This window comes from Micromys minutus, assembly GCF_963924665.1.
Source record: "Micromys minutus genome assembly, chromosome: 10".
In the NCBI taxonomy this organism is placed as follows: Eukaryota; Metazoa; Chordata; class Mammalia; order Rodentia; family Muridae; genus Micromys; species Micromys minutus.
Window position 1 is genome coordinate 34,383,175 of NC_137979.1, and position 18,471 is coordinate 34,401,645.

General features: G+C 43.1%; 1 protein-coding gene across 2 annotated transcripts in view; it reads right to left on the bottom strand.

The window, feature by feature from the left end:
- Positions 1-7,205: 7,205 nt before the first annotated feature.
- Positions 7,206-18,471, bottom strand: part of TADA2A (transcriptional adaptor 2A) — a 47,863-nt gene continuing 36,597 nt past the window's right edge. The window contains exons 11-16 of one of the 2 annotated variants that reach the window (XM_080923070.1): positions 17,889-17,999; positions 14,862-14,933; positions 13,260-13,392; positions 12,530-12,573; positions 9,793-9,866; positions 7,206-7,994 (exon numbers count right to left, since the gene is read on the bottom strand). In XM_080923070.1, coding sequence (XP_080779196.1) covers positions 7,809-7,994; positions 9,793-9,866; positions 12,530-12,573; positions 13,260-13,392; positions 14,862-14,933; positions 17,889-17,999 — 620 coding nt within the window. In that variant the 3' untranslated portion in view covers positions 7,206-7,808. The remainder of the gene's footprint in view (positions 7,995-9,792; positions 9,867-12,529; positions 12,574-13,259; positions 13,393-14,861; positions 14,934-17,888; positions 18,000-18,471) is intronic. The other variant, XM_080923071.1, reaches the window with a different exon arrangement.

An 18,471-nucleotide genomic window follows, 5' to 3' on the forward strand; every position in this document is an offset into this window, starting at 1 on the left:
TGCAGGGCTGGAGAGATGGCTCAGCAGTTGCAACCTCATGGGAAGATAACAACATTATCAACCAACCAAACCCTCCAAAACTCCCATGGAGTAAAACACCAACCCTTGTGTGCACTTTGAGAGACCTATTAATCTGGTTGCATATGTAGCTGAAGATAGCAGTGTCTGGCATCAATGTGAGAAGACACTTTTTTTTTTTTTTTAGTACCTTCTCCTGACCTTCTCAGGCACCCAAACACACACACACACACACACACACACACACACACTTTTAATTTAAAAAGAAAGATGCTTGCATCTTCTATTTATCTCCCACCCTCTGGTTGACAATTTAGTCCAGTTTTGAGGTCATCCTTGAGACAGAACAGGAGTGATCAGGGCTCTCAGTGTACAAAGTTTGATTTTGGGGATGCTTTTCCTCTCTTTTTCTTCTTTTTTCTAATTAATCTTTATTTTGTGTGCATTGGTGTTTTGTAAGTTTGTGTGAGGGTGTCAGATTCCTGGACCTGGAGGTACAGACAGGTGAACTGACTTGTGGATGCTGGGAATTGAACTCTGAGCCATCTCTCCAGCCCCACTCTTTGTTTTTTTTCTAGAGATATGGTCTCAGTATGTAGCTCTGGCTAGTCTGGAATTCAGAGATCCTCCTGCCTCTGTCTCCCAAGTGCTGGGTTAAAAGGCATGTGCCACCCACCACACCAAGCAAATGAGTCTCTGTATGAATCTAGGGCTTGAGCCCAGCTCCCCAGGCTAATGACTTCTCATTGGGCCACGGGATCACTGTGCCTTTTCTGATTTGAGATTTGTTGTGGTTTTAGTTTCAGTCCTGCTGTTCGTCGCTGTATAACTCTCAAGCTTCTTGAGGTACTCAAAGTATGAGAGACATTACAACATGCCTAGAATAACTGGGTAATGTTAAGTCTGTCGCTACTCTCTGGCCTTAACTCACTGCTAGAGCTTTGGTGATGATGCAGGATTCCAAAATAAACAGCACCCTTGGCAAATTCACATCTGCTTTAGTATCTGTTCTGTATCTTTTGAATCTTAGTGCACCTCTGTGTGACCCTGAGTGATTCTAACAGGATCTGAATTATGCCATACACATTCCCTACTCTGATTCTTGCTTGGCTACAGCAAAACTGTCAAAGGTTCCGTGGGAAGGGAAGACACCAGCGATCTTACATGCTTTGTCCAAATTGTTCTTTGCCAAACCCAGCCAGGCTTCAGACTTGGAAAGTGAAGAATCTGGTCTAAGGTTACTAAACAAGGAACAAGAGAACTAAGGATGGTAGCAAAGGCTGGCCATCTTAGCACTTGAGAGGCAGGGACAGGAGGATCAAGAACTCCAGGTCAGGCTCAGCATTGCAAATTTGAGGCTCAATACACCTCAAAAGAAACAATAGTGAGCAGAGATTACTGTGCAAATCTTTCCAATGTACCTAATAAAGAAACACTTGCCAAAAGCCAATAGTACACAATATTCCTCCTCTTAGACTTTGCTTTATAAATTCTCTATTTAAACACCAGAGCTGGGGTGGAAGAATGGATCAATGGCTAAGAGCACACATTGTTCTTGCAGAGGACTCTGGTTCAGTTCCCAGAACCCAAATGGTGGCTCACAACCATCCATAATTCCAGTTCCAGATCTGATACCTTCTTCTGACCTTCACTGGCAGCAGGCACACAGAGCACATACATGCATGCAAGTACAACATTTATTTGTGCAGAATAATAAAATAAATAAAGCTAGATCTGTAAGTTATTTTTAAAAAGAGGAATGAAAAACTAAGATAGTTACCCCAAAGAGCAGACACCTACAGTGGAGACAGTTCCAGAGATGGAAAGAGACATCTATTCTTTTTTTGTGTGGGGAGATCTCACTATGTACCCCTGGCTGTCCTGGAACTTGTTATGTAGAGCAGACTGACCTTTGACCTGCCTCTGGCTCCCTTGTCCTGGGGAGCAAAGGTGTGCACCACCATGCCCCACAGGAGACACCCCTTTAAAGACATCTAAGATAATTAATGGTGCTTTACATAATTTTCTAAAACACCAGAAGAGGAAAAACCTGGTCCTGCTAAAGAGAAACAAATGTACACCACGTCAGCTCTGAAGTCTGGAGACTCCCCTTTGGTTATGAAATTCGATCTGTGTCATCTCAAGCTGCTGAATATGAAAATGAAGGTCTTTGAGTGACAGGGCAGCAGAGATCCTGGGATGGTACCACAGCACCTACTATCCCTCCTGCAAATCTCTTACAGGAAGGCTGACTCCAGTAGACTTCAACAGGCCCAAGATGCATACTTGCTTGTAAACAGATCCTTCTTGCAAAGCCCTGAGGTCTTGTCTGACTACATCCTGGATGCTAATTAGGGGTATCACCTTTCATCACAGGGCTTCTACTTCTCTGGCCTCTTCATCCACTCCATCTTGTTACATGTTCTGGAAATCCAATGCTTCACCCCCACCGGTTTCCATGGAGATGCAACAGTTTACTTTTTTTTTTCTTCTCAAGTCTAAGCACGGTTATTTTTAACTGGAAAACTCTGAGCCAGGTCACAGCTGGGATCTGGATGATGCAATGACGTCTATAGCTACCCTTCTCTCCCACAAACGCCTTCTTCTCTGCAGTTGTTGGGGGCGGAGGCGCTCCTGGGAGACTTTGAAAAGCTGTTTTTGCTTTGGTTCATGAAGTTAAAACCCATACCTTGACTTGAGAGCTGGCAGGTAGCCCGAATCTACAGCTTTGCATGACCAGAACCCGGCAAAGATCTTGATGGGGTGGGAAGCCAGGTGAAGCTGACATTGCTTAGCTGTGGCTGGATGGCAGATAAATGACCCCTGGGTCTGACAGATTGATTCTATTTGCTACAGCTTGCTTTGGTTAAGACGAGGCTGGTGACAGGGACAAAAGTAGAAACAGGCGGAGATGCTAGCCCCTGCCTCTCCAGCTTTAACAGCAGATCCTCATGATGCCATACTGTCTACCCCATCTTGCTGTCAAACCTTTGAGTCAGTTTGCTCACCGAGGCCCTTTGTACCCTGGAGCTCGGCTTATCAAGGCCTTTCTGTACCTTTCAACTCCTTTTGATAGGTTTTTTGGGGGGAGGGAGCTGATGATTAGACTGGAAATTTCTCATTTCACTCTGACAACTTTCTAATATTATTACAAAGAGACAACAAAAACAGACTTCTTAGAGAGTTTCTGCACAGGTAGTACTTAAACGTTAACTTCTACTGCCAACAACTCATCTTTATTTCTTAAAATGCTTTTTGTTGTTGCTTTAAAGGAACTTTGTAAATGAAGGGTGGAGATGGGAAGGAAGCACATAATAGTTTTCTGGTGTTCACTGAGAGAACTGATAACTCAAAACCAGAGGGAGAATGCACTCAACACAATCCTCCAAAGAGAAACATTAGGTGTGTCAAGAGCTGGAACTTGGCTGTCAGCCTGATAATGACGATGGCAGTTCAGCGTTCTAAGAAAGGGTTGGCTTAAGTGTGTGTACATGTTCACGTATACACAGGAGCACTCAGAGACCAGAGTGTCTTCCCCAACCACTGTCCACCTTGTTTTTCTGAAACAGTTTCCTCAATGAGACTGGAGCCCATGCATTTGGTTGTCTACTGGCCAGCAAGCCCCTGGGATACAGGCTCATGTTGCTGTTCCTATCATTTGATGTGAAGGCTGGAGATCCAAACTCAGGTCAGTCCTTGTGCCAGGTAAATGCTTTATCAAATGATGAGTCATTTCCCTATCTTCATGTGTTCGATTTTCTTTTTGGAGATTTTGGGTTTTGTGTAGCTCAGGCTGGCCCTTAACACCATATGTAGGCTCAAGATTGACCTTAAACTTCTGATCCCATCTCCCCCTCCTGAATCTGGAAATTACAGGTATGCACTGCCACCCCAGTTATGCTGTGCTGGGACCTGAACCTAGGAAATTCATGCATACTAGGCATACATTTCACCAACTGAGCTACATTTCCAGTCTTATGGCAGGTTCTTCCCACACTTCTTAAGATGCTGATTTTGTTCCCTCTGTTAACTATGGACAGAAGCATATTAGAAAGTCACTAGAAATTTTGTCAAGTCCTCAGACCACAGGAGATCCTGACTAAATACAAACTGAAAAGGTTTACATGGTAAAGAATTAATTCAGCTTAACAATTGAGGCTTATGCCAAAGAAATCTACCACCTGTACTCTAAGTACAAAGTGCATCAGAATCAATTGTGTGGCCCTAAAGGACACAGGACAATGTGGGCTGGCAAAGATCAACCACAGGGTTTTCAAATATAAGTCCAGTACAAGTGACCTTCAAGGCTACATCTGTTGGATTTTGGGGGAGGGGGGTACTGGCTTTTCAAACTTTTAGGAATAAGTGTATTCTTCGCTCTATTTCCTTCCTGTTCTCAACAGGAAGAGAAACCTAGTAACAAGATACTTGTGTAACAAGAAACTCATCATATATGGCCTGCTGGTGGTGCTGCTACTTTTGATCCCAGCAGATCTCTGAGTTTGAGAACAGCAAGGGCTATACAGAGAAACCCTGTCTTGAAAAGAAAGGATTGTGAAGAAGGGATTTTAATGTTTTAATGTCAGATGCAAAACATTCATCCTTTCCTTCAAATATCTATGTGCCTGACTGGAATGACTACCACAGATAGACAGCCTCTACCAGATCACCCCCAAAGAACCAGTTCGGTACAATGCCTGTGGCCTAGCTAAATTAAAAGGTTTCTTTTTAGTGGGATAACAACCCTTTGAGTCCCACCGGCCCTGTGAAATCTTAAGGAAACTAAACAGGATCTTAGCTAAAGTAGGATCAGAGCAGTCAGGATAGTCAGTCATTCGAGCACAGAATTCCATTGGGGAATGTGGAAAAACAGTAAAGAACAGGATGCACGCAGTGACACCTGTAATCCAGTGCTCAGGAGGCAGAGGCAAAACAGGGACAGATTAGCAATTCAAACATAAAATGCCATACACCATAAATTGCAGGATTGGGTTTTGTGTATTTTGTGAACAACATAGTATATCTTGAAGGTATTCTCAAAAGCATCCTTGAGAACAGATGGATGAGCAGGTGCAGTGGATCACAGCTGCGATCCCAATACTTGGGAGGCAGAAGCAGGGGGGTTGAAATTCTGAACTGATCAGGGACAGGAGCAAGCACAGTGTAGTGGGCTTCCAGTCAACCCTGTGTGAATGCAGAGAAGCATGCAGCGTTAATGAAAGGCCTCCTGCTGGCACTAGGTAGCCTAGTCTAGGTGTTAAGAACACAGATGGAATTTGGGACAGCCATATCAAAATCAGTAAGTACTTTTCTAAAATGCAAAATATAGTGATCCAGTGAGCCCCGTCCAGGAACCCCTTGACTGGAAGTGCAGCACTAGCCAGGCAAGAACAAGGCCTGTTCAACTTCTAGCTCCTTCGGGAAAAGTCGTCACTAAGCATGGGCAGAGATGCACACAGCCACAATCCCAGCACCTGAGAGGCTGACAAAAGGATGATAAATCTGAGACCAGCTTGGGCTACAGAGTGAGACCATGTCTCAAAATGAGAAAAAGAAAACAAACAAACAAACAAACAAACCCAAAAAACAAAACAAAAAACCAAATCATCAACCCAAACCAACCCCAAAACAAAACAAAAAACAAAAAACAAAAACAAACAAACAAACAAAAAAAAAAAACCCAAGCAGACAACTTCTTACTCAAAATAAGTAAATTTTGGAGAAATTTCAAAACACAAGGCCTGAACTTTTAGAAAGTTGGGCTCAGTAACCCTGCTTTCTAAGTCTAGAGATCTGCAATGACAGCCTTATCTTCTGCCACTGTCTACTAATCCCAGCACTCTCCAGCAAGCAGCTGCTCCTCAGGTTTCAGTCTGTCCTGCCAGCCTCCCACCTGGGAGGTTACAGCTGCCCCGCATCCTAGCCAGATCTCTTGGCCGGTTCCCTCCCTTCCACTGCTGCCTACACCCCATCCTCCTGTCTAGAACAGTTCCCCACTTCCATCTGCCACCCCCCCTCCTTTCATCTCGGCCTCAAAAGCCCTCCTGTCAGAAAGCTTTCCTTAATCAAGATTAAAACTCTTCACACCAGGACAAATGCCACCAAACACTGGAGTCTACTGTATCCCAAGTCTCAGAACAGTGATTACCTTTCACAGCGGAATGGAATCTGTTTATAACCAACCAGAGTTGATGGCGGTGATAAAACGCATTTTCTAAGAAGAAATAACTACTAAAGAAAGAAAACCATTTCCACAGGTTGTCTTTAAAATTTTCTTATATATTTTGATCTTATTTCTCCTCCTCCAACTCTCGTCCCCCTCCCCCATCCTGCTCACCCAACTTCTCTTTCAAAACAAAAGAAAAAGAAACAAAATCTAAACAAACAATAACCCAATAATAAGACAAAATGTCCTTTTTAAGGAAAGGAAGTTGCTCTTTTCTTGCCAGGATGCTCAGTGAGTGGAAGTGCCTGCTACACCAGCCTGACATTTTCAGAGCCCATGGTGGAAAAAAAGAACTGACACAAAGAGCTGGCCTCTAACTTCTAGGTATGCCAAGCCCCTGCCCCATGAACTGTCAAATGTGCACCATTTTCTCAGTCTCTGGATATCCATTAGCAAGTTTCGTACACATATCTATCAGTTACCAGTCTGATTATGTACTTCTGACAAAGCACATCCTCTCTAGATGTGTGAATGCTGAGTGAAAGAATTAGCTCCTGGGCGTTTTGTGCAGAGTAAGTTATACCTACCTGCAACTTTGCTTACAGCAGCAGACTCGAGATAACCATGACTGTGTGTTTGGCTCCAGAAGCACATTTCAGATGTGGCAAAGCTGCTCATCCCACAGCCGGTGAGTCTCACAGGAAGCGGCTTTACTTGTGTTTGAAAAGCAGCTTTTATTGCAGGCTAGCCCTTCACCACTGAACTGAAGCAGAGCTGGGTTCGTTGCATCATCTCCATCCTCCTGGGCCTGGTATCCTGGGCAACCCAGGGTAAAAAGGTGAGACCAGGACACGAGACACACGTGTAAGCAGAGACAGAGCAGCGTGTTGAGGCGGACATCCAACAACCCAAGTTGTGCTTAAGTTACCAGAATATCTGACACACCCACAAATTAAATAGCAAAACATTTTAATCCATTAATTCTAAAAATAACAGAGACATTTTATATCCGGTGCCACCTCCTCAAGAGTCGGCTGCACATCAGACAGCCAGACTGCAAAGTACAAAGCCAGACATTACAGTTAAAATGAAGTTTCAGACAGACCATCATGGGGGAGAGTTCCACCTCTTCATCTTATAAACTAAGATGTCAGCATAAAAAAAAAAAAAAAAAAGAAAGAAAAAAATCCTTGGAAGAAAAGGGTTTCCTGCACTCTAAACCCTTCACTTAAAATCTGCCTGCAGGACGGGAAGGCAGGTGACAACCTTCACTCCCAGTGTGTGGATCCGAACTGGCCTCCTGGGATGAAATGCTGCAGCTTGGTTTCCTTCTATTCCCACCAGAGTCATGAAGTTCTGTAGCTCTTGTTTGACTTACAAGAGGTTGTAGGAATGAATATCTCCTGGTGTTTATACTAACGTAGTGAGCACACACTCTGCAGCACCATACTCCCAACAGGAGGACTTTACAGAGGGCAGAGAAGAAAGAGGCTATCGCATTTAAGACTCCCAGCGTCTTTCCTTCCTCTCACAGTAAGAATCCAAATCAAACACAAGTCTCCAGAATGTGCACACTGTCCTTTGGCTAGTCATGGTCCATAGTTCTGGCTTGCACTGCCAAGACTCAGGCTTTCGTGATGTACCCTTCTCGGATGAGGAAGTCATAGATTTTCCGGGTTTTGTTCACGTCTATCTTGATGAGTGCTCTTGCTTGTGCCAGTCTCAAGCCTCCTTGCTTGTGACACTCATTCAATAGAGCAGACTTATATTCCAGATAGGCTCCAGGTACCAACCTCACCACCTGACAGAGCTGTAAGACAGGACAAATTTAATAAAATTAACACCTATCATTCTCACAATTTAATCCAGCAGGTCTATAAACCCCGAAATGAGAAAACCAACCTCTTCACATGTCTTCTGACCTCCACGCACGCCCTCCCTTCCTCCTCACACACTCGAAATGCATTTGAAAAAAAGTGACATCAACCTCCAACTATTTATGAGAGCTGTTGAGTAGCTGGACCACATTCCACTTCCTCTCTTCTATGGAGACACACTCAGGAAGAAGGAGGCAGGATGCGATGCCAGGAGAGCCTTCAGCAAGCGAAGGCTGGATCAAGGGTCTAGTTCCCAAGGAGCTGCCAGCCTTGCCCATGAGTTGAGTGCTAAATGCCTGGGATGAACGCCTAGCACTGTTCTGACACTATTCAGGGAAATGACATAAAGCACATCAGGGAACTGAGGGGTGGTGGCACTGCAAGTGACTGGATTCCAGAGGGTAGAACTCATGGAGAGTATTACCAGACTAGCCTATGCTTTTACCATCTCCTACCATGGGGAGGAGGCCACCTTTACAGAAAATAGGTTTAGTTCAGTTCACCTGCCACTACTCAGCAAGGAGCATTCTGAGTCACCATCATATGGGTAAGCAGTAAAATGTGCTTGGAATGCCAGACCATTCAAAACTCTCTCTCTCTCTCTGAAAAAAATGGTGTCTCTTTCTTCAGCACATACTTCTTTCTACCTCCCCAAAATGTTTATTATTTCTGATGGGTAGAATAAGACTAGCAAAGGTCCCTGCATCATGACTTCTTAAATAAACAGATGCTATGGACCAACATGTGGGGAGACAGACACTAGGAACTGCAATGGAGCAAGAGACTAGCTCCTCTCCTTTTATGTTTTTTGTTTGTTGGTTTGGTTTTTTGAGACAGGTTCTCTGGTAGGGCATGCTGCCTCTGAACTCCTGAGATAGCTCGGAGTTGTGGGTTAGCTTGAACTCCTGGTCTTCCTGCCTCTGCCTCCAAGGGCTAGGATTGAGGTACCACCCAAGTAGATTTTTATTTTGAGATGAGGCCTTGGCTGACCTTAAAATCTCTTCCTGTCTCAGGCTATCTAATGCTAAAATTAAAAGGTATATTTCATACTTGTGCAGATTTAAGTGTTAGAAACCGAAAAAAGCAATACAGGGACAATTTTCTGATTACTTTGCTAAAGAAACTCAAAAATAAAAATTAATTAATGTGTTGTTGGTGTGTTGGTGTGTTTGAGTGCACCTGAGAGGTAGGCAGATCTCTGTTGAATTTGTGGCCTGCAGTACTCCATAGGGATTTATATCAGTCAGTGTTACATGGTGAGACCCTGTCTCAGATACAAACCTAATGACACTGAATTATTTTCACTATCCTTATAAGCATACTGTGGAGACAATTACAAAAACATTTTAAGTGATGGTTACATTGCTAGAATAAATGCAGAACTTCTCAAAGCAACCATTTAAATAGGAAAGTCCTACTTTCATGTAAAAGCTACTTTAAGTCTACAAAAAGTTTGGCTTACATTAACTTTCAATAATTGACAGCTACTGTTATTATTTAATTGACACTGTTGCATGAACTTCTCTCTGAAACGGGAAGGGCAGCTGCAAAATGAAAGTAGTTTTCTGGTGTTTGCCAAGGTTAGCTCTTTAGCTCCCAGACTTCTCAGACAAGAGCTGTGCATGTTAGACAAGTGCAGAAAAATAGGTTTGACACTGTAATGGATTTAGTGAGAACTGTGAATCAGTCAGCCCCTCTTTTCTTTCCCCCAGTTCCCCTTCCTTTTATTACCTCCTTTTCTTTTTCATTGAGTTTCTCTGTACCAGGGAGGCCCGTGAGGTTCAATGGTGGTGCACTTCGTCTTCCTATGGACACAGATTCAGAAGGACAAGAATTTCACAGAGGTAGAACTGTTCAAGTGTAAACCAGAAAGCTTGACCCACTCCTTGAAGCTAGTTTAGCTAGTTCCTCAGTCACTGTAGTGGTCTGAATGAGACCAGCCCCAACAGGCTGATATTTGAATGCCTGGTCCCTGGTGGAACAGTTTGGGAAAGATTAAGGTGTGGTCTTAACAGATATGTCACTGGGGGGAGGTAGTGTGCTTCACGGTTTCAAAAGCCTCCTGTCATTCCCAGTGTGTGCTCTGCCTCCTGACTGCAGGTCAAAATGACAGCCTTCAGCTGTTCCTGCTGCCCTGGATGGTGAACTCTTTGCAGCCGTATCCCAAATAAAGCCTTTCATTGATAAGTTGCCTTAGTCAAGGGGGTCTTATAGCAATAGAAAAGTAACTAATACAGTCACTGTAACATTCATTTGAAGTAAAAATAACAATCCATGTGCTCTTTGCTCTATCAAAATATAGATACAATCATGCACACCTATGCTGACTGATCAGCATACTACAGTCATTAGTGGTCTGTTTCTCTCAAACAGGTTCCTCTAAATTCTGGAACCAAATGTTCATCCTGTATAGAAAGGTTATATTCTATCTGTCTTGACAGTTGAATAAATGGAGATAGGAATCCTTCAAGAGATATTCTCTCTTGTCACCAATCTCCAGCAGGACAAGGCACACATGGTAATTAAGCAAGTACTATATACCCTCAGATCAAAGGAAGAGTCACCAAAGTCACTTTGTTGTTCTTTATTTTTCTTTGAAAAGGAATTATGTTTAACTTAAAAACCTACACTGGAGCAAGCCAAGAGCTATATTTGCTATATGGTAAAGCAGAGACCAACATCAACTTCATGTCTGAGAAAGAAACCCAACCAGGAGGCAGCCAGGCCAGACCAATATATAAAGATTAACATATGAGCATTTTTTAAAACTGTATTAGATGATCATGTGTGTGTGGTACACAGGCCAGATATGAAGGTAGAGAACAGCTGTGTGGTGCCAATTCCCTCCTAGCCTTATCAGGTTGCCAGGTTGCAGAGCAAGCATCTTTCCCTTCTGAGCCATCACCTGCTCCTGGTTTGATTCTGAATATAGGCTGAGGATGATTGCTCAGGTGGGATGGATGGATGTAAGTTTTGTGAAGACTGGCACTGGGATGGGGCAGAAGGAAGGGACCGCTTCATTTGTTCTAGAAAACCTGATTCTCAGGGACATCAAAAGGGCTAAGGGCTTACCCTGAATGCTCAGAAATGGACATAAAATCTTGTACTACCTCGAAAATCTCCCAAGGCTAGGCTACAGTCTATAGATGCTGGGCTCCCAGTCTTTGCTGCCTGAAGAGCAATTCAGAGCATAAAGGAAGCCAGGAATCTGAACACTGACTGACACAAGGGGAAGACATGCAGGCTAACACCGACTTAGGAGGAATTGGTGAGTGCTGAGTTTAAAAAACAAAAAAAACTGTGTACTCAATTTAATTAGCAAATATTAAATTTTTAAAATGCTGCTTTTTATTTTTTAATTTTTTTTTTTTTTTTTTTTTTTTTTTTTTTTGCAAAGAAACAGGTTTAGTTTCCAGCACTCAATTAGGGAGCTCACAACTGTCTGTAACTCCAATTCCAGAAGACTGGATGGCCTCTGTAGGCACATGTGGTACATATGTATACACACACACACACACACACACACACACACACACACACACACACACACACAACTCAGGCACATACACATAAAATATATTTTTAAACAAAAAGTTACTTGAAACAAAGGAAAACAATTGTCTACTGAGTGTCTGCATCTGTGCACTATTAGATCCTGCAAACATGAAGATTTTGTTTTCTTTGAGACAAGGGCTCACTATGTAGCCCAGGTTAGACCCAAACTTTCCATCCTCTTCAGTTTCCCAATGCTGGCTTTACAGGTGAGTTTCATCAGACAAAGGGTTGTGTTACAGAGAATGGTGAACTGGCAACTGGGTGACAGTAGACCACTGTGGGTCTGATGGTGAAGTGGTCTGGATATTCAGATTAGGAGAAACGCTGACATATGGGGCTTGGGTGAGTGGTGATTAGAACCACAGTTTTGGCTGAGGAACTTCATAACTAGTATCTTCCCAAGTATGTAGTCCAAGACAACAGTCACCAAGAACTACTAGTTTTGCTCTGTCAAGTTAGAGCAAACTCAAAAGGGGTAAAGCTCAGACATAGAAATTCCCTAAGTCTCTAACTTAGAAGAAATTGTTGGTTTTCTGGCAAGTGACCGAAGCTCTTCATGTAGCACCTCCCAAGCCTACTGCAACTCTGCAACAGACATGGTTCCAGTCCTGACTGCAGACACAGTCAAAAGTAACATCTTCCTGAGCTCAGCTCTGACAGCAGTCTGAAAGCACGCTGGTATCCAAACTGTGGCAACGGTTGACCATGGCCACTCCACCTAAGAACCATGCTCCACAAAAGGAGGGTAGCTGTGTCCCTGTAGCCCTTTGAAATGTAGCTGTCCTCGTCCACACATGCTCTGGGTTGGGGGATAGTGCAGTATGAGAGTCCTAGGCTCAACCTCCAGTGATGAAAAAGAAACAAAACAAAACACAACCCACAAAACTGCTCATATTAGTGTGAGAAATCATACCTGAGTTGGAAGCCATCAGAACAGAAGGACTCAGCCCAGAATCACTAAAAGAAAGGGAATTCAAATTTAGGCATATCAGAGGATTTTGTTGCTGTTTTGAGACAGGGTTTTTCTGTGTAGCCCTGGCTGGCCTGGAATGCAGAGACACCCTTCCCTCCCCCTCCCAAGTGTGGGGATTAAAGACAGATGCCATCACAGGCTGGATCAGAGAAGGTAATTAAAACCCCTCACGGACTGGGTGTATTTATCAGGAAGAGCACCCAAGAAAAGCTAGAGACTGCATATCTTTTACAGGACATTTCGCTGTACAGGAAAGAAAATGTATTCCAACAAGAAAAACTTCTCCTTTGCTAAGGGCTCTTAACAGGGACATCACTAAAAGCATTCACAGGGAAGGAAAATTTTAACAACAACAACAATAACAACAAAAATCACATTAAGTGGGGAGAGATATGGGTAGGAGTGGGTTGAGATAGAACATTACTGTGTACTACCACAGCCAACTATAAATTCACTAATTTTAAAAATAAGAACAAAAAAAAAAAAAAATAGAGAATTGCATATGGCGTTTTGTTTCTTAAGCCTGCCAGTTCTATATAGTTTGTAGATGGATTAATAAAAATTCTTACTACTCTTCTATCCAGAGTACCCACAACAATGTCCACAAATATATGAGAAGGCCAAAGCATGCCAGAAGGAGCGCTTCCTCCAGCCCTGCCTAACTGCGCACATGTCAGCCTGCCGGCGGAGCCACTGCTGGCACGCACTGCTGTCCTGGATGTACTGGAGAACTTCTGAGAGCATAGTGCGCTTAAGGCGCTCCTCCTCGCGAGTCTTCTTCAGGTGATCGTACGTCCTGGCACCTAGGGTAGAGGACACATGACTGCAAGGCAGCACAACAGAGCTGAAGGGCTCTAACTGGGCTTAGCCAGCACTGGCCTTTTCCAAGTGCATGCATCAGGATCTCCCTTTCTTTACACTGCAAATTTTTATTCCCTTGAAAGTTGACATTTTTGAAAGAAAATGCCCAAAGGTACAAATAAATGCCACTCATATTCTTGCCTTTGGAGATTATTAGTTTTACTGTTTTCATCTCACCCAGGGATTTAGTGTCCTATGACAGTTCTATACAACTAAGCTATACATCAGCTATACAGTGCTAAGGGCACATGAGTGCATATATTCTTCCATCAAAACCAATTCCAATACAATGACAATAAAGCCCTTTGTACTACAGCCTCCCTGTTTCCCACAGGCACAGAGACCAGCACCAGGCAAGCAAGCTGAGTCATCAGAGTCCACATATGCATCCTGCTCAGCTATAGTTACTCAGTGTCTTCTATACATCAAACATTCCAGTGGCTTTCAGTAATTCTAAGAGACTGACTAGCTCCCCAACCCTAGCCCTATGCTGCCTAGGCACAGCCTTTCTTATGACCTGTCTTTTCTATTAACTATCTTGATAATCTCTTTAAACTTTAATTTTTTCATTAATTTGAAGTGACAACACCCCATAAGCTTATCACAATAGCCAATGACTTGAAGGTGAAATGTACCCCATGGAACTGGTACACGTTAAATAAATGTTAGATATTTACTGCTACTAATACAATTATGACCAGCACCTTCAGTAAACTAGATTTAAGCACCATATTCCAGTAGAAGCCTGGTAAATAAAAATGATGAGGCTGTACATGAGTAAGTTTTAAAAGGCTGAGGTTAAACATATGAATCACATACGCTATCCTACCTCACTTTCCTGTGTTGACAGGGTCTCACTCTACAGAATATACTAAACAGATCGGGCTGGCCTCAAACGCAGCACCTGCCTTCCAAGTTTGGAATGAAAACATGGCCTACTATCCCAAGCTAAGGCTTTTTTAAAGAGTCAAAGCAGACTCTCACCTCGAAAGCAGTGCTTCTTTTTGCTGTGTGCCACAACTTCATTTTTATCCTGATAACCTGATGTTTATAGGAACTAAACAGATGAAACTTGACTAGGAAATTTAAAAACTCATATGAACGTCTGTTAGTTTGTTGAGTTTTCAAACTTAAGAGGTCCCCTCTTGGGGCTGGAGAGATGGCTCAGCAGCTAAGAGCACTTCCAGACTGCTCTTCCAGAGGTCCTGAGTTCAAATCCCAGCAACCACATGGTGGTTCACAACCATCTGTCATGAGATTTGATGCCCTCTTCTGGTGTGTCTGAAGACAGCTACAGAGTACTTATAATAAGTAAATAAGTAAATAAATAAAATTATAAAAAAAAAGAGGTCCCCTCTTGTATTTGCAAGTCACGGGCACTTTGATTCGAAGGTAGTAGAAACATACTTACTACAAAAACTGGTAATGCCTGCTGTCCTATATTCTTGGAGTCTCTTGATTTCCTTTCGGAGTTCAAATTCCACTGTTTACCCAGGAGAACAAAGGAGAAAAATTGGACAAACAAAGCAATGCCAGGGAACGGTTAGGTGTGATTTGTGATTCTGTCATATGTGCAGGCTGTGTGAAGTCATCTTAGGAGCCCCGCCCCCTTTCTCTTTTGTTTTCTGAAACAGTGTAGCCCTGGCTATCCTGGAACTCACTTGGGAGGCAGAGACATGTAGATCTCTGTTATTTCCAGGGTAACCTAACCCATACAGTGAGTTCCGGGATAGCCAGAGCTACATAGTGAGACCCTGTCTCAAAAACAACAAAACAAAACAAAACAAAACAAAAACACAAAGGAAGAAGAAAATTCCCCCAAGAGTTGAGAAGAGCCTACTCCAGCTGTCCTCTAAATGTCATCTCCTGGGGTAACAACTGGGACTTTAGGAGACACCTATAAATGTGAGAAAAGTAGCTCAATTAATATTTTAGGTGGTGGTGGTGGTATACACTTTTAATCCTACCATTCCTCTGGAGGTAGATGCAGGCCGGTATCTGTGAGTTCTACACAGTGAGTTCAAAGATAGTCAAGGCTACACAGAAAAACCCTGTCTAAAAGTTTCTTTCCACCTCCTACTGTGCAAGCATTTCTACTCAGTCTCTGCCTTTCGATGAGGCTCTGCTGCACCAGAAGGACAAAGCTTTACTCAAGCCATGCTTTCTTTTTAGCCTTTTCCTATAGGGACCAAAGAGCACTGCATATTCCATAAACCACAAACTGCTACTGAGCACACAGCCCACACTACACTGCTGGGTTATTTTGTGATAGAACATTCCAACCTGGGTGCTTTTCAAACATGGGATGAAGGAAAAGCCATCCATGGGTGTGGTTCTCTGTAGTGACACATATGCTAGGAACGATATAAACTAGGACAGGAAGGAAAGAATAGTCACTCGATACCAACCATACAAACACTGACAACCAAGGAAGGTGTTTCCCCCAGGACAATCAATCTGGCTCAGACAAATGCCTGAGATACTTCCTAAGAAATATTTGCACAATGAAAGTAATGGCAAAAGACGTTTCTAGGAAATCAAAACAACACAACTAAAACTTCTTAGAACTAAAGGTGTGGACCTGGTGGGGACAGAGTGACATGGTTCCTGCCGCTGGGACAGGGCCCCAGTGTGAGCTTCCAGGGGATGCTGAGCCTGGTGTATGCCTGGTGGGGACAGAGTGACACAGTCCCTGCTGCTGGGACAGGGCCCCAGTGTGAGCTTCCATGAGTATAAATGCTGCTGTGGGTGTACGGCTTGTTTTGGAATGCCTTACCTGTTATGATAATGACTTCATGAGAATTAGAAACAGGACAAGTCCAGGAATTGAGAATGTGGCTGTCTCTACAAAATGGTAAATTTTGGGACCTCAGGACAGCCCTTAAGGTTATGGAAAAAAACTCTAAATACTATGCAAAACATAAGGATGCAATATGAATTACGAGGGGCTTCATGAATCTAAAGGAACAAAGGTAGCTACTCTATGAGCCAGCTTGTCAGAAAGACACAAAGACAGGCAGATTCTAGAGTTCAAGGTCAGTCTGAGATAGAACAAAGATGGGCCCAGGTGTGGTAAAGAGTAATTGCAGAGCAGTGTCCCACCCAAGTATTTTATAATCTGTGCATAAAAAGACAGATCTCTGAATTCTTTTGCAATGTTAAGAAAAAATGTATGCTTGTTGTCTCTTAAGAACACTGGTCATGGGATGCTGATTCATAAGATAATCAAAAGGAAAACCTGGAGTAAATGACTAGATTAATATGTAAAATTAACACTGAACCTGTGTTATGCTAGAGATGAGCCATCCAGGAAATTCTTTAAAATAAAAAGAGGACAGACAGACAGACAGACAGACACAGACAGACACACACACACAGAGACACACACTCGCACGCACCCATGCAGGACATGGACAGAGAGATCTCTTAGAATAGCAAGCACACAGAATATAGACAGAGAAATCTCTAGAGAACACAGAGAGAAGGAAAACACAGGCCATCAGCTTGGATCCACAATTTGACTTTGAGTCATTTGTCTTTGCCACTCCCAGACACCTCTTCTGTCAAAACCCCTCTCCATGTCAAAGCTGGTCCTTGCAAGGAGCCAAATAAATATACAGCTCTCATGAGCAGAGTATAGAAATGAGGCCTCTCCGCTTAAGGACTTCAATTTTTTTTATGGTGGAAGGTCCAATTATAGCTGGGATGAATGCTCTTAGGAACATTAGAGAAAGGCCAGGGGAAGATGGAAGTGCCATTTCCACAATTCAACAACCCTGTTCCCATGACTTAAACTAGTTTTAATACTAAAATATTTATAGGCAAAACAAATACAGTATTTGGAACTAGCTTCAGAATATCCAGCTAATGGTCAAAACAGAAGGGCTTGGGCAGTCAAATGACACTGGACGGCTACTATGCTGACACCACTGAGGCTGGCCACACAGACACATCATGTTCCCTCTGCTTCTCAAGATAATTGACACATCCTATAAGAAGTAAAAAGTGCTACACATGGTGGCACACACCTGTATTGCAGTTTTAGGACGGTTAAGGCAGGAGGATTTTAAGTAGAGCTAAGCTTGGACTACTCAGAATGCTTTAGGTTACATACATAGCAAGATACTGTTTTAAAACAAAGACAAAAACAAAAGACACCAAAAAAGAAACAAAACAAAAAAATCCCCCTAAACAAAAACCCTCTTCTAACTTGTAAGTTACTGAAGTTTTTTCTCTCTTGAATGTAGGTGTGTGTGTGCCTCTGTGTGGTGCACACAAGCAGAGGCCAGAGGAAGACTTTATGGTTGTCTTGTAACATCATTTTCTACCTTATCCCTCTGAAACAGTCTCTCAGTAAGCCTGGAGCTAGATGTTGGCCAGCAAACCCCAATCCCCCTGGCTTTTAAATCTCACACCCCCATGAGTTCCGAACACCTACAGGCATGGCTTTCAATGAACTTGTCGTGCTCCACTGGCCCCACAATCCTCGCAAACCTCCTCATTGTTTCATAAAGGTCTTGGACCTCCTTGGGATACCGCCGTTCCATCACTGAAGAATTGAAACAACATGTCAGAGAATGTAAGAACCTCCAAATCTGTGGCATTACTTTTTAAAACAGGAAGTGAAACGCAAGGACATTTTCCTAACCTCACATGACTAAGGTGCACATGACAGCATGCAAACAGAACAGCCGAGAACACAGTCATTAATCATAATTATAGCATCACAGCTCCTCACGAAAGAATGTTATCATGGAGACTGTCTCTACTACTAAGTACTACTGATGTCCCTCTTTATGACTTCTAATTAGCATGGGACCAGGCACAAGACTGGGCACTGCTGTCACAAGAGAAAGGGAATTAAAAAGGCAGAACCTGTGTTATCAAACAATACTGGCCAAAATTTCAGATACAGATTACTGCAGGAAAACAAGGAAAGTAAAAATGTAAGAAACCACCCAACTAGGCAGAGGGACATCAGCCTGTAAGCCCAGCACTCGAGGTAGAGGCAGGAGGCTAGC